This window comes from Camelus ferus, chromosome 7, assembly GCF_009834535.1.
Source record: "Camelus ferus isolate YT-003-E chromosome 7, BCGSAC_Cfer_1.0, whole genome shotgun sequence".
NCBI lineage: Eukaryota > Metazoa > Chordata > Mammalia > Artiodactyla > Camelidae > Camelus > Camelus ferus.
Window position 1 is genome coordinate 74647915 of NC_045702.1, and position 15190 is coordinate 74663104.

General features: G+C 37.7%; 1 protein-coding gene across 5 annotated transcripts in view; it reads right to left on the reverse strand.

The window, feature by feature from the left end:
• The window catches only part of DNAJC2 (DnaJ heat shock protein family (Hsp40) member C2), a 26356-nt gene extending 11886 nt beyond the window's left edge, over nt 1-14470 (reverse strand). Inside the window, exons 1-7 of one of the 5 annotated variants that reach the window (XM_032484171.1) lie at nt 14191-14269; nt 12153-12343; nt 9484-9559; nt 3849-3947; nt 2812-2953; nt 1297-1377; nt 219-284 (exon numbers count right to left, since the gene is read on the reverse strand). In XM_032484171.1, the coding sequence (XP_032340062.1) occupies nt 219-284; nt 1297-1377; nt 2812-2953; nt 3849-3947; nt 9484-9559; nt 12153-12343; nt 14191-14254 (719 nt within the window). In that variant the 5' untranslated portion in view covers nt 14255-14269. Of the gene's footprint in view, nt 1-218; nt 285-1296; nt 1378-2811; nt 2954-3848; nt 3948-9483; nt 9560-12152; nt 12344-12850; nt 12943-14190 lie in introns of those variants that run through there. The other 4 variants (XM_014556103.2, XM_032484170.1, XM_014556104.2 and 1 more) reach the window with 4 other exon arrangements.
• Between the last annotated feature and the right edge of the window lie 720 nt (nt 14471-15190).

A 15190-nucleotide genomic window follows, 5' to 3' on the forward strand; every position in this document is an offset into this window, starting at 1 on the left:
TATATTCCGTAGCAATTTCTTAGGTATATTGTAACCAACTACTGATACATTGCCACCTAGCTTAACTTGTGAGATGGGATCTCAAAATGTCAAAAAATTCATTTAAAACAGATACACAAAGAGAAAACGCAAAAGAATATATGTAGTATTTTTTACATCATCACAAATACCAAAGAACCAAATAAATATCTTCCTTTATTAACTATTCATATACATACCATTCTGCTTTTTCTTTTTCTTCTTCATCTAAATAAGAAAATTCTCTCCAAGAATCAAAATTATACCTAATATAAACAGAAACAGAATCAAGCCAAAACAAATGAAAAAACATCTTCCTTTTATTTATTTTTTAACAGAGGTACTGCAGATTGAACCCAGGACCTCGTGCATGGTAACCACGCACTCTACCACTAAGCTATATCCACCCCTCAAAAATCTTCCTTTTAAAATTAAGTTAAATGCATATAATTTTAAGAAATACTAATGACAAGTGGATGAGTTTAATACATCCCTCCCCTCTCTTTTGTTATTGAACTAACACTACATTCTTTTTTTTTCTTTTTAAAAATTATGTTGTATTTGGTATGAAAGTCTAAAATACTCATCTCATCCCTAAATCAAAATCCCACTTTCCTGTTATCTCTTCATAATATTAGGCTTCTCTCTTGACTGGGACTTGTTACAAGTTTCCCCTGCCTTCACCTCCATTAGTCTGTCAAGTCTTAAGGTAACCTAGTAGTGGTTACGTTATCTGGTTTGTACTCTCTGAAGGTAAAAGCAACTACAACTGACAGAGCTGAATTCTGTCACTTTTATTTTATAGTGATTTTGTTTTCATATTTACCAAATACTCAATAGGAAAATATAGCACATATAGTATAAAAATGGTCACTGAATATTGTGTTTCTTAAAAATTAATGATGTAGTTATAGAGATAATACTATCTTCCTCCTCATGTACTCAAGTACTTTAAAAGATAGCTCAATGAAAACTTATTTTTTATTGACTTCAAGTGACTCAATTTTTATCTTTTACTACTATAATGTGCTTGATATCTAGAAATCAAATTAATAGAAAACAGACTGAAAAAGCAATTATAAAAGCCTAAATATTATATGGGAGATAATACAGCTTTACGTGAAAACCTTTTTGATTTCTGAACAGAGTGCTTTTGTTCAGTGAAGGTTCTGAGATTTCTCCCATTCCTCAATTAATTTATAACAGTCAAACAAGTACTTACTGAATACTTATCCTCTTGAAAAATGAAAACATCCTAGAAACAATGTATTCACTTACCAGAAAGAATAAAATGCATCTACATCTTCAAATGATGAATTCATATCACCAAGCTTGGGAACATTCTTTTTATTTGACCACCTGATATATAAAAAAAAAGAAAGAAAAAAAAACTCAAAAACATTTCGTATAAAAGTTCAACAAGCTAATTTACTAAAAACAACAATAGTTTTTACTGATACCCTGCAATCTCCCTCCCCCACATCCTCTATGACAAAGAGATGGAGCTGAGAGATCAGCAGTGGTGCTGAGCAATGTAGAAGCAGTAAGAGAAGAGGGCAAGGGGAGATGGGGGTGCAGGAAAAAAACAATGCAACAGTGTTCTAATCACTAGGTTGTTATGGATTCTGTAAATTACAGGGTTGTAGCAGCTGCCAGGCTGGCCAGGAAAAATAGGTTCTAGCCTCCCTTTTCAAGCTCACTTACTCCTGATCCTAAACAGGCAGGACAGAAGTGACCTGTAGGCCTAGCCTTTTAAAAAAATATTAATACTCACAGAGGGAATAGATTTCCACCCCTTCATCGCCACCACCTTTCCCCTAACAGTCAGACTTGTAGGTTCAGCACTTCGCCCACCATCTGGGAAAGGATCCCAAGACTGCCACTGACCCATTTTTTTTTTTAATTTATGAAACCATTCCACAAAAAAATATAATACATCATTTTTTTTTTTTACCACCTTCAGCACTATTACAAAACAGATGTGAGAAAGGGTGGAGGAAATATTAAGCTGCATCAAACCACTAATCAAAGCACTTCTCAAACTTAGCTGCCCATTGGAATCATCTGGGAGCATTAAAAACCCATGGGCATTCCAAACTAATTACATTAAAATCACAATTTACTACCAAAAATAAAAATCACAATTTAATCACAATCTCCCCAGATAGAACCCAGGCGTCAGGAACCGTTCAAGCTCTCCAGGTGATTATTTGCAGCCAGAACGCACTCTAAGGAAAGGTTCCAATGCAGATGAAACCAAAAAGTGTAGATTACTGGTACATGCTATTTAATAACTGATTTTAATGAAATAAATTACACATGCTTTCTTTTTTACATATGCACTCTACCACTAAGCTGTACCCTCCCCCTAAACTTAAATATAAATCATCCTTTGTCAGAGAACTTTATGAAAACCAGATGCTCGAAAACAGAACAAAAGCTTTCCTCTGTGACAATGGCCCAAATGGAGCAGTGTACCCATCAACAGCAAAGGAGAAGAACGGGACATCACTGTCACCTAAGTATCAGCATCCCACTACCTAAAATCAACTGCTCTTCTTTCCATCAAAGGAAACTGAAAAGAAAAACATCCCATGAGTTGAAAAGGAGTTTCACTAAAGAAAGGTAGAACTTCCGTGTAGAGAGCAAAATAAATGAGTGCAGTAAGTTCACCAGAGGAGCTCAGTATTGGAGAGGAGAAGGAAGAAAACAAAACTATTTTCAAAGGAAAAAAAACAGAAATCTGGAGGTAAAGAAGCAAGATTATGATCACAGGGGGATGCCTTAACTCACCTGGAATTCCTTTCAAACACTGGGGAAAACACTTCGAAGAAATTGTCCTTTGCTTCACTTTTAGAAGGAACTGAGTTATCAAAAGTAGGATCTACACTGTTAAATGCTCGTCTTTTCACTGGATCAGATAACATTTCATAAGCTGAGGAAAAAAAAAATCATTAGATCACATCACCACAACTCTACTTTCTTCCTTAAAAAAGGTTATTTTTCATATTAAAAATTTTGTGTGCTTGTGGGGAGGGGAGGACTTAGGTAATGACAGCTCTAGCACTACTGGATACAATCGAACTTAAGAACTCCTATTTAAATACCTTTTCTGGAATGCGAATAACCAAACAATAAACACTCAACCCGTAAGAAAGCACTCTTAGGAAAAAGAAATAGCTAGAAAAGTAACTGTTAGATCCCAAGGCCGTCAAAGATCAAAGGATCTTCAGCATCCTGAGCACTGTGTGAGAATGGGCCAATAAAGACTAAGTTGTAAAATCATATTTAAGGAAACATTTAGAAATGGTGGCTACCTCTACAAGTTTGCTTAATGAGGATATGGCAAAGTAAACAGCCACATGCCGCTGTGGGTCCCTTACTATGGCATAATCAACTTCTTGATGTAAACAAGCAAAACATCTGCAGGACAGTTTAGTCCCACAAAGTGTCTGAAATGGAAGAAGATCTTAGTATTCGCATCATTAAACATAACACTTCTATGAGAATTAACTCTAGGATGAGCTTCTCTTAACAATCACCGGGGGATCTTGTTAAAATGCAGATTTTGATTCAGAGGGTCTGGGGCAGGGCCTGAGCTGCTGCATTTCTGACAAGCTGCCAGGCACTGCTGATGCTGCCAGTAGGGAGAACCTCACTTTGTGCAGTGAGGCTCTGGGGAAGGTTACCAGAAACAACCAGATGTTAACTAAAGATGTTGTAAAATGTTATGGTATACACGAACTATAGCATACACAGGAAACCCAATCCCAGCAATTAATAAATAATCTTCACTATTAGAAAGTTCTGACTCTAAAGCATTTTCTTACCTTTAGTTATGCATGTGAAGTAGTCATTATCTCCTTCTTTTATTGGTTCACCAGCTGCTTTCCGTTTGTCTGGGTGATGTTTTAAAACCATTGCTTTATCTGCAAAATGAAACAGATTTAGATAATTTATCCCCTTAGGTGTCAAAACTAAAAATAAAGGTAAGATAAATAGAACCATTTCTAAAGGTGAAATATTAATTTAAAAATATTTTCTCCAGTGGTGGCTATAGCTCAGTGGTACAGTGCATGCCTACCATGCATGAGGCCCTGGGTTCATTCCCCACTACTTCCATTAAATAAATAAGTAAATAAACAAACAAACAAATAAATAAACCTAATTACCCTCCCCCACCAGAAAAAAAAATTCAAAAAGTATTTTCTCCTATGGTAAAATATATGCTTATTAAATGTAGAAATTACCCAGAAACTGAAATAATTATTTTAAGAATTGGCTGAAGTGTCAGTACCCAAAGACAATTACTATTAACACTTTGGTGTATTTCCACACAGATTTTTTTCCCCTTAAGCATATGTTTTTTAAAATGCAGGTATACTCATACTATATATACCAATTTAAAATACGATTTTTTTCAATTTAACATTATAGCACTTCCATTTTCCATGCTGTTGCAAACTCTTCAAAAAATTTAATGACGATTTAGTGCAGTATTTCATGTACATTTATCATAATTTATTTAACTACTCCTCCACTGCTGGATATTTAGACTGTTCCCAATTTTTCACTATTGTAAGTAATCTTAATGTGAAACTTTCTGTAGAGAAAGAAATTTTTCCAAATTTAGGGCTCTTTCTTCTTAGTATATATTTACAGAAGTGAAATTATTGAGTAAAAATGTAGGAACAACTCGTTTTCTAATAAAAGTTTTACCACTGCATATCCCCATGTGAACATTCTTTCCACTACAACCTCACCAGCACTGGATCTAATTATTTAAAACATGATTCACTGGTGTGCAACAATTTTTTTTTTTTTGCTGTTTGTTTCTATTTTTCATCCTTTATTTATGGAGGAAAGAGAAGCTTAGTTTTTCTTCTTAGTTGATGTGAATCATTTTACAATGAATAATGGCTAGCTGTTAACATCCACTGAGTATTTACTATGGGCCAGCACTATTTATCTGTGAATCTTCTCAACAACTCTATGTGGAAAGTACTATTATCTTCTCCATTTTACAGATGAGGAAAATGAGGCACAGAGAGGTGAAGGTACCGTAGCTACTGCAACCTGTCCAAAGTCCTGGGCAAGTGAGGCTCCAGTCCAGGCAGCCTGACTCCCGAGCCTGCGCTTGCCTGCTGCCTCTTCTAAGTCCGGCATGTTTGATGCTAGTGCTTTTCCCAACTGCTGTGATTAAACTTGTGCTTTTTAAAAAAGTCAGTCTTTTAATTTATACTTACTGATTATTTCCCTTATAATTTATTCCAGTATTTATAAATGTAGAAGGCCCTTCATTTTCCAAAAGTTCGATATATGTTTCTATTTTAATATTTTCTATGATTAGAACTGAAAAGCTTAGTTACGTTTTCAAAGTCTTAGTATCATTTAATAATCCTTCCCTTCTCCACTAATTTGTGGTGTCTGCTTTATCACAGTACATTATACCAGGGTCTGTCTCTGGTTACCTATTCTTGCCCCAGGATTATCATTAAAATGATTATAACTTTCTAATGTATTTGATGGTAACTTCCAAAAACTGTGTACTATTTTTGTGTATTTTTCTTGCATCTGGCTACTTGACTTAACTCTCTTTTGGTTTTTAAGGAGATCTTACATTACCTACAAACAATGTACTTCTTTCCTTCTACGTTATCTCTCATTTAGTATCTTAATTTCATTGACCCAAACTCCCAAACAGCATAAAAGTAATGGGCAGGTAAATTTCGCTCATGGGTTTTAATAGTAGTATCACTAATGTCACACAGATAAAATACTTATTCAAGTAGGAAATGAATTAACTGCATCCTTTTCTTTATTTTTTTAAAGCAAATTTTTTTTACTTTTTCTTTTTTTCCTTTTTTCTTTTCTTTTTTTTGGGGGGTTGGGAGAAGGAGGTAATTGGTTTGTTTACTTATTTTTAGAGGAGGTACTGGGGATTGAACCCAGGACCTTGTACATGCTAGGCATGCACTCTACCGCTTGAGCTATATCCTCCCCCAACTGCATTTCTTTTCAAAGATCTATTTATCAAAAAGGAATGTATATTAAATTGTATACATATGTATGTTCACTACCTACTTAGGATATCACATTGGTATAATATTACACAAACTATAGATTTAGCTATGTTGATGTATTTCCTAAGAGAAATCTTGTTCATGGACAATATTCTTTTAACACACTGTTAAATTCAACTTGCTATTATTTTAACTGTTTTTGTTTTTTTTTTTGATACTACATTCATGAGTGGTATTGGTAGTTTTTTTTAAGCTCTTTTTGCCAGGTTTTAAAATTTTAATTAAATTAAGTTTCAGAGTAGTTTTAGGTTCACAGCAAAACTGAGCGGATGGTTGAGGGGTGGGGGGTAATTCAGTGGTAAAGCACACACTTGGTGTGCACGAGGTCCTGGATTCAATCCCCAGAGCCTCTGCTAAAGAGAAAAAAATAAATAAATAAAATTAAAAAGATTTTCTTAAAAAAAAAATTGAGAGGATGGGTAAGAGATTTCCTATATACCCTCTGCCCCTCATACATGCACAGCCTCCCCTCCTTGCCCCTCATTAGCAATACCCCCCACAACAGTCCATTTATTACAACTGATGGACACACAGTGACACATCTTAATCACCCAAAGGCCACAGTCTTCATTATGGTTCACTCTTAGTAGGATACATTCTATCGGTTTGGATAAATATATAATGACCTGTATCCATTCTTATAATAGCATGTGCTCTACCATACCCTTCCCCCAGCACGAGAACTTTCAATTCCTTTAACATTTGAAAAAATTCATCTAGGCCTAAAGTACTTTTACAAGGTAATTCTTGGTAACTCCTTAAATGTTTTCAATTTCCAAAAAGGCAATTTTATCAAAATTTTCAAATTCATTGCATTTAATAGTGGTCTCAATTAAAAATATCCTTCTGGTATCATTTTCATCCTCTATATTTCAGTATGTTTTTCTTCTTATGAATCCATTTTTAGATACTGTTTTATCTCTTCTATTTTTTCTTCCATCTTCCTCAGTGCTCTTCTTTTAAACATTTGAATTGAATGCCTATTTTATTTTTCCCCCTTTTGAAAAAAGTAACATAATAATTCAAGGCAATGAACTTACCCTTTTTCTAGTCAACTCCCACCCCCTACCACCTGGGGCAACTTCATTCTGATTTCCTTCACCATAGATTATGTTTGCATGTTCTTGATGTTCATGTAAGTGGAATCATACAGTGTGTCTTTGTATCTGACTTATTTTGCTCAACATAATGGTTTGAGATTCACCATCATTCCTGCATGTATCAGTAATTTGTTTTTTAACTGCTGAGTACTATTACATTGTATGAATATACAGCAGGTTGCTTATCCATCATCCTGTGGGTGAATGCCTGGGCGGTTTCCAGTTTTTGGATATTGTGAATAAGGCTGCTATGAATATTTTTGTACCAATCTTTTTATGAACATATTTAGTGATTTCTACATATATTGCAAGGGTTCAGAAACTGTGACAAGTACATTTTTGGGTTTTTTTGAGCTCTAAGATTTTCCTTACAATCAAGTGTGTTATCAGTTTCTCCAATAACACTCAAGAAGAGGCTTTCACCTCCTAGCTGGTTTAAACAGAAAAGGAATTTATTGACGGTTATCAGGCAGCTCGCAGGATCTCCATGAGAGTCAGATTATCAAGCTTGGAAGCTAAGTAGCCAGGAACAATAAGGACATCATGCCGGACAGTTCAGAGGTGTGACGACTCCACCACTGTTGGGCACTGCAGGAACGGAGCACAGGCTATCCCAAATATTTCATAGTAACTATAAATGGAGTATAGCCTTTAAAAATTGTGAATCATCATATTAAAGAACCCTTGTAACTCATATAATAGTGTACATCAACTATACTTCAATTAAAAATAAATAAATAAAATGTAAAAAAAAAAAAAACCTGTTTTATGTGTTTGTAACAGAATGCAAGAACTAGAGGGGTCTCAAGTGTTATGAGACTTAAATTATTACTAGGTTTCTTTGTGCTAATAATTATAAATTTGCAAATAATAACTTTGCATTTTTACCTTTGGACTAGATTTCAGAAAGCAGTAAGTAGCAACTGTCTATTTTACAGTGACAGGAAAGAGAATAACAGTCTTCCAGATAAATACTGAGAATATTCAACAAGGTGGCAGAGAGTCAATCATAATTCCACTTAATGGTAATAATCTGTATTCTGGGATTGCAAAACTTTTGACAACAGAATATTCGAGAATTTCTATTATTCCAATAAAACAAAATGGACTTAACAGAAGCAAATGAATGTTTCTTTTACAATTTATTATATTTTTTTTATATTTAGAGAAATAATCCCTTCACCTTAAACACCATTTCCATAACCCTAAATCGTTTCTAATTCTTCCACAAATTTACATGTGTCAAGACATATTTGGTATTTGTTTGCTATCCTTTCATACAGTAAGACTTTGCAAATATTTTCTCAGGGCAAATGAATTTTCCTGGCAATTATACTGCAACAACTATTCATAGGCATTAATATATGCTCAGTCTAGAGCCATGCCAGCTTTTTAAGGAATCCAATAATAGGTCTTAAATAATCTCATAAATTCCCTCACTTTTTTAAAAAATATTTCCTGTGGTTTTCCTACATACAAGCATTAATGAGAAAATTGTGAGTTTAATCTACTCTACTCCAGATCAACTAGTATTTTCCAGCACAAGGTAGGTCTCATTCAGTCATCTTCCTCCAGTACAATTTTTCTCTTCTTGACTGACCCTGGTTCCCTACTTCTTCTTCCAGATGGCCATAATCTTACCTCCTCTGAACTTAATATCCAGCCTTTAGAGTAGAGGGCAGAACACTGTCCTAATATCAAACATGAAAGACTAATCACCTTCACCTCTTTCATGAAACTTGACTAATCAGGTGAACCGAGAATTATGTCCACAGGCTTGCAAAGGACAGGACAGTTCAGAGCATGAAGGGGATGGTGTTTCATTAGGCCTATGTATGCTGGGTTGCCAACAATTCCTGCCCCCATCCCAGATTTTTAACCTTGTCAATGAAAAGAACAATGAAGCATCAGATAACTCTCTTGGGCACAAAAGACAGGGAAGTATCAAAATGGTGAGACCTAAGATCACAAAAGAACATTGAAAAACCTAAGTAACAAGACAGCTTCCACTAAGTACAGCTGGCCACACTTCTAAAGGGAGATGAAAAATTATATTTTAAAAGCTTGCCACTGGAAGAATGTTCTTTACCCTGTCACAAACACACACCCCCACCACCGATTTCTTGTCCCTAGTGACAAACTCCATTCAGGAGACTGTGGTTACACTTATCCCACGTATCACAAGCTAAATCTAGAATGATGGTTAGACCATGATCCTGCATATCTTTTCAAGATAACATTTCCTACACTAGATATTTGATTATTTCAAAACAAGTACTTACGAGCTGCTTTAATCTGTCTTTGCGTAGCTTTGTATCTTACATGGCTGAGTCCAAGCACTGCATAATGATCTTGGTTCTGACAAAGACACAAAAGGGAGTCAAATTTGAAATGAAGCAATATACCCTTATCCCTTATGCCGGCACCCTAAAACAGCTGTTTCCCAAAGTGAGACTCTCATAATAGGAGTCTAATGAGATGTTTTGTATAAAATGGGTTCTGAGGTCCTGGAAGTTTGGGAAATGTGGACCACTCTATATAGCCTTCTTGATAATTTCTATGCACAGAAGCCAAAAAAAGCACTGAGAAGTCCTGCAGTTTAAAAAAAAAAAAAGAAAAAAAAAAAAAAAAAGCAGACAGAGATCTATAAAATCCGGCATTTTTCAGACTTACTTGATCAAAGAATTCATTTTCTTCCTAATACCTATCAATATCTTATGGCCATCCTTAAATCAAGGTACAGCCAGGAAGATTTCAGAACCAAGGGGAGCATAACAGTAGCCCTAGTAGGTTGGGCCAGTGGCAACGACAGGACAATGTGGAGCACAGAAGGAAGGTTAGATGGAAATTTTGAGAAACTGAGGGATGAGGCCTCTCTAGATAGAAAGTAATGCTTTCATTTCTGCTTTGGTTAATATCCTTGCAAATTTAAAAGCTGAGGTAGCACTTCAGTGAAGGCTCCTTACAGAATTCAAATGGTTTATCTAGTATTGGAGGATGAGTGGGCAGAAGGGGAGCTGAGGGCATGAAACATGGGAGAAAAGAGTCAAACAGGGCTGACTGGTTTTCCTTTCAATTCAGGAAGGCAAGCTCCACGTGCAGGGGCTCCTTCACGATGCCTGGCAACCACAGTTTGTTCCAGCTGGTTTGCTTTTCTACTCCCTAAGATTATTATTACCTGTCTCTGTCCTCAAGTGTTTCCTTGGATCTCACAGACCCTTCTCCACCCTCTCATCAAAGGCTTTGCCTTCTGCCTAATGAAAAAATTTAAATTATCCTACTCAGATTCCAGCATCTTTTCCCTTTCCTTCACTATCGAGAAAGCCTGCCCTACCAAGACAGACTACTCCAGCCCTCCTCTTGGTTCTGAGTGCTATCTTCTCTGTCTCCTCAAATATTAGTACCTTTCAGTTGTCTCCTAAATTTCAACTGAATTATTGTCATCAGTATAAAAAGATGCTGGTATCTTTCATCTTTAAGACCCTTCCATGACCCCTCTTCCATTTCTTTTTTTTTTTTTAACTTTTAGGCTGTACATTTATTTCATTCGACAAACCTCCCTCTTTTTTGTTTTTTTTTTTAAATTTATTTTTTCATTTCTTTCTTGAAAAAGTCACCCACACAACATTTTTACCCTCTCTCACATTCATCTTTCAAACTACTCCTATCTGGTTCTGCTCTGCCCACTCCCACCCCACGGGCTATAAAGCTGCTCTCTTCAGTATCTATTTCCGGCTGCCACATCCAAGCTCACCCAGCTGTCTTCACTCGACTTCAACACCCAGTGGCAGTACAGCTGACTCTTTTCTTGAAACATTATCTTCCTTTAGTGTCTATGAATCCACTGTTTTCCTCCCACCTTCCAGTAGCTTTTTTCAGCCATTTTGACTGGCTTCTAGATGACCTGCAAAGCTTGGTGCTGGGGTATCTTTCTGTCTCTCTCTATATTTTGGTCCCAGGTAACGTGATCCAATGCCAGAGCTGGAAGATGGCAAGGGCCCTGTAAGTGCTCCCGAACTCCCCAGCTCACTGTAGACCTCTGAGCTCCAGATGCACAGCCCTCTCTACCCTCCTGGCCTGTCACTTTCTACATTGGTCACCCCTTTCCAAATATCAGACCGGTGTTTCAGTTCACTAAAGAGGCTATAGTCTCTGCCGGGCACATTTTTCCTCACTCTTCATGTGGTTGCCATCTCTCATCCTTCAGTCTCAACTCAAATGTCATCACTTTGCTTAAAAGGGACAACATTCTCTCCCCACCTCCGCTCCTTTTTTTGGTCCCCTCTAAAGTACTGATAAATTGTCAGTGCTTCAAACTCTTTAATGGCTTTCCCCTGACTCCTCCTCCTCATCCCTCCCTCATTCACTCTGCTCCAGCCCCTTGCCTTCTTTTTGGATCCTGGCACATTATCTCAACTTCTTTCTGCCTCTGCAGCAACGCTGCCTGGAACACCATTTCCTCTGATGAATCTTTTCTAAAATTAGCTTAGAAACTTTCGATGACTTTTTACTGCTCTGAAAATAAAATGAGTTCCTCCCTTGGTCTGGCATAAAAAAGAACACCACAGAGTTTCATCTTGAGTCTGTTTCAGTTTAATTTCTCACACCATCCCTTAGATGGGCTACTCCACTCCTCACTAAGCCCCAAGGAGGCAGTGCATATTCCTTTATTCCTTCATATCTTTGCACATCTAATTCTGTCCAGAACACTTTTTCTCCCTTCTCTGCTTCACAAATTGCCATGCAACCTTTTAAGACCAGCTCAGATGTTGCCTTTTCTGTGACCCCTTTCTGGTTGCCTCTGGATATAGTATCCTATGGTCAACAAACAGGTGCTCAATTATGATTATTTTTGTTGATGCACCTTAAAACATAGTTTAATAACTGAAAACTCATGGGAAAATGGCCTATGTCTAACAAAGCATCTCACTGAACAAGATTTGGAAAATACCTTCCAGTCTTTGGGATCAAGTGTTTTCAGCATGGGAAACTCTTCTAGCTGCAATTCTTCATCTTCCGATTCCTCTGATAACTCTTTCTTATCCTCCAGTTCCTGAAAAGAGGCAGAAGCATTTCTGTTTCTCCTCTTAACAAAAGCTTCAAACCATCTTCCCACAGGTTCAACTTGACAGAGTGTTGAGGCTGTGATTGAAAGCGTTAAGAGAGGCTTCAATGTATTGCATGGAATAAATCTGTTCCAAGGCAGTAAATAAGACTGAAACAGTGACAGCAGCAGAATACAATTTTAAAACCATCAACTGAGAAAACAATTGCAGTAGTCCTGTTAACATAAGGGTTATCAATAAATAATCATTTCCTAGTATTTAGAGTATTCAATCAACCTCTTCCAGTTATCTGACAAAACAAGACATTCAGCAATGTCAACAGTAAATCAATGCTTTTCTGGGGCTATGAGAGGAAGAAGAGGAACAGGGAGAAATGTTGCAAACTGCTTTCCTTTTAGACTAACAATTGTAAGTAAGCAATTAATAATTATAAACTGTCATAAAGAGCTAGCCTCATCCAAAAAACCTTCTAAAAACATCTTAATTTTTAAAACCTGACTTTAAATAGCTTTCAAAATTTTAAGAATTCACTCGCAGTGTTTTTTTCTGGAAGACAATTTTCAAGTAGCTAACAGGGATTTACCATTGAAGCTGTGATATAGTGGAACAGCTCTGCATCTGAAATCAGCTCTGGAATTCAGTGTAGATCTAACAATCAGCAATGTGAAATGAGTCAGAGGTGTCTTCAGCTGTAAAACGGGAACAATTCCTATTCTATCTGGTTCCTTGGAAGATTGAATGACAAAGCATGAAAGCACTCTGAAAGTCACAAATTGTTAAACAAAAGTAGGGCTTTATCATTATTCCTGGAAGTGGGGATAAGTCACTACACATTTGTATATTAGCAGTTCAGAAAAGATAACTGGCGTCAGGAAAACAGTGAACGTCTTAATTTTAATTTCATATTTCAAATGAAAGCAAAAAGCTTTACTCTCTCTGGTAATAACTGGAAGACGTCTTCCCTTGCACTTAATGGCCACAACTTTTCTAAAAATAACTGACTTTTCATGCTTTGAATTGTTTGGAAAATTAAGATTTCCTCTACCATACACAGGAGAGGATTCAAACACTATGTTCAAGAAGTACTACGGGTGTAGCGTGGGTGTGGCTTTTAAGAACATTGCCTTTCAAGCCTTTTCCTCTATTTGTGAGATTACAGAAACTTCTGTAAGCACGAACACATGTGTCCTAAAATAAGTTGAAAATCACATTTAACAAGCGTCTGTACACTTGGCTATGGTAATTAATGAAATCATTGAAACTGGAGACTCTTTAAATTTATAATACCACGACTGTCTTGGGCAATAAATCTAAGAACCTACAGTAGCAGGACAAGTTTCACTTTAAAAAAAAATTGAAGATGGTTGACTTACATAGGACAAGTTTCACTTGAACACTGCCTTGAAAAGTCCGTCCACATAGGTCTTACTACCAGCATAGACAATGGTCTTCCCGTACTGAACATGAGGGGCACTGTCTGGCTTGGGACATTTAAAAATGTCAGAGCAAACGTAGAGAGGGAGCGAGGTGTTTAACAGAACACCAGCAGTAAAGCTTTGTACGCTCCCCGGCACGTGGGAAGCTGGCCGTGGGCACTCTCTTGCAGGAGGCAAGGAGATGCTTATAGGAACCTTCTTAGGGTACTGGAGGGTTCGGTCCAGAACTGCTCCGCCAAATTCATGAGTCAGCAGCCACGAGACTAGGAAGAAACCACCGGGGCAGAAGAAAGACGCCCCCACCTTTTTCCTTCCAGTCTGGGGAAGGATTTCTGTGTAGCAGGGAGCAAGAAAGCACTCGTGACGGCCCCACACTCTATGAGCTAGCTGCCAGGAGCAAGGGTTGAAAGGTTTCGGGTCGCCGAGGTGGAGGACCGAGGCAGGGGCGGCTGAGGCTAGACGGAGCCGGGGTTGAGTGGGCACGTACCAGAGGTCAGAGCGTGGGTGATGGCGGTGCTCTGGCCGTCCGCAGCGCTTGGCAGGAGCAGCATGATGGCGCCGGGGCCAGCCCCGGGGGCGCAGCGGTTCGCGTCCCAAGCGGAGGACGCTTAGAGCCGCTTCCAGCTCTACCTTCCCGTCCGAGCCTCGCGCCTTGGCTCTACGAAGCCCAGGAACCGGCGCATGGAGACGACCAATTACTTCCGGGATGAATCTTTCGTGGTGCGTAGGCCAATTCCACCCCCACCCACCCCCGCCAACGTGTGCGGCAGCCTAGGTCCTCTACTGACTCAGATCCGGCTGGGAACTGAGACCCACGAATGAAGGGTTCCTACACTTATCAGTTCCCTCGTAAAAAGGATTCTTTTCCTCTTCCAGGTGTAGTACGTAGAACATGATTTTCTAAAGCAGTTCCCACTACATTATTTTTAAGTTACTACTACTTTATTAGTCTGAATCTAACCCCTGATTTTTGCAGTAGCTGTATTTGTATAAATAAAAAAAAGGAAAAGATGTGTGCGACTTTGCATTGAGAAAAACTGTTACAGTCTATACATTTATGGAGAATTCTGTACACATACCTGTAATGCGTTTGTGTTTACCTAAATAAGCTAACGTCTGTTTTGCTATTACTAACTTACCTGTGCTATCTCATTTAATCTTCGTAACATTTGGAGGAGAAACCCCTCTCTAGTGTTAGATTCTAATCCAAGGCCAGCAATCTTTTCACCCTGCTCTAGCAGCGTGAAGTTTTCTTTCAAGATATTCTCCGTTATAGGACTCTGGGACTTAACTGTTTAATGTTTAATTGTTTGGTAAAATCAATTATACTTCTGCTAAAATTGGACTGAGGTCAAAAGTCAAGAATTAGCAAAAGGAAACCAGGGGGTAAAGAGTCCCACCACCCAGTATTTGGACTAGGTTGGGCCAAAGAGAAGACTTGATTGATGGGCCACTCGTCAGCAAAGAGAACCAGAAATCAGCAAATT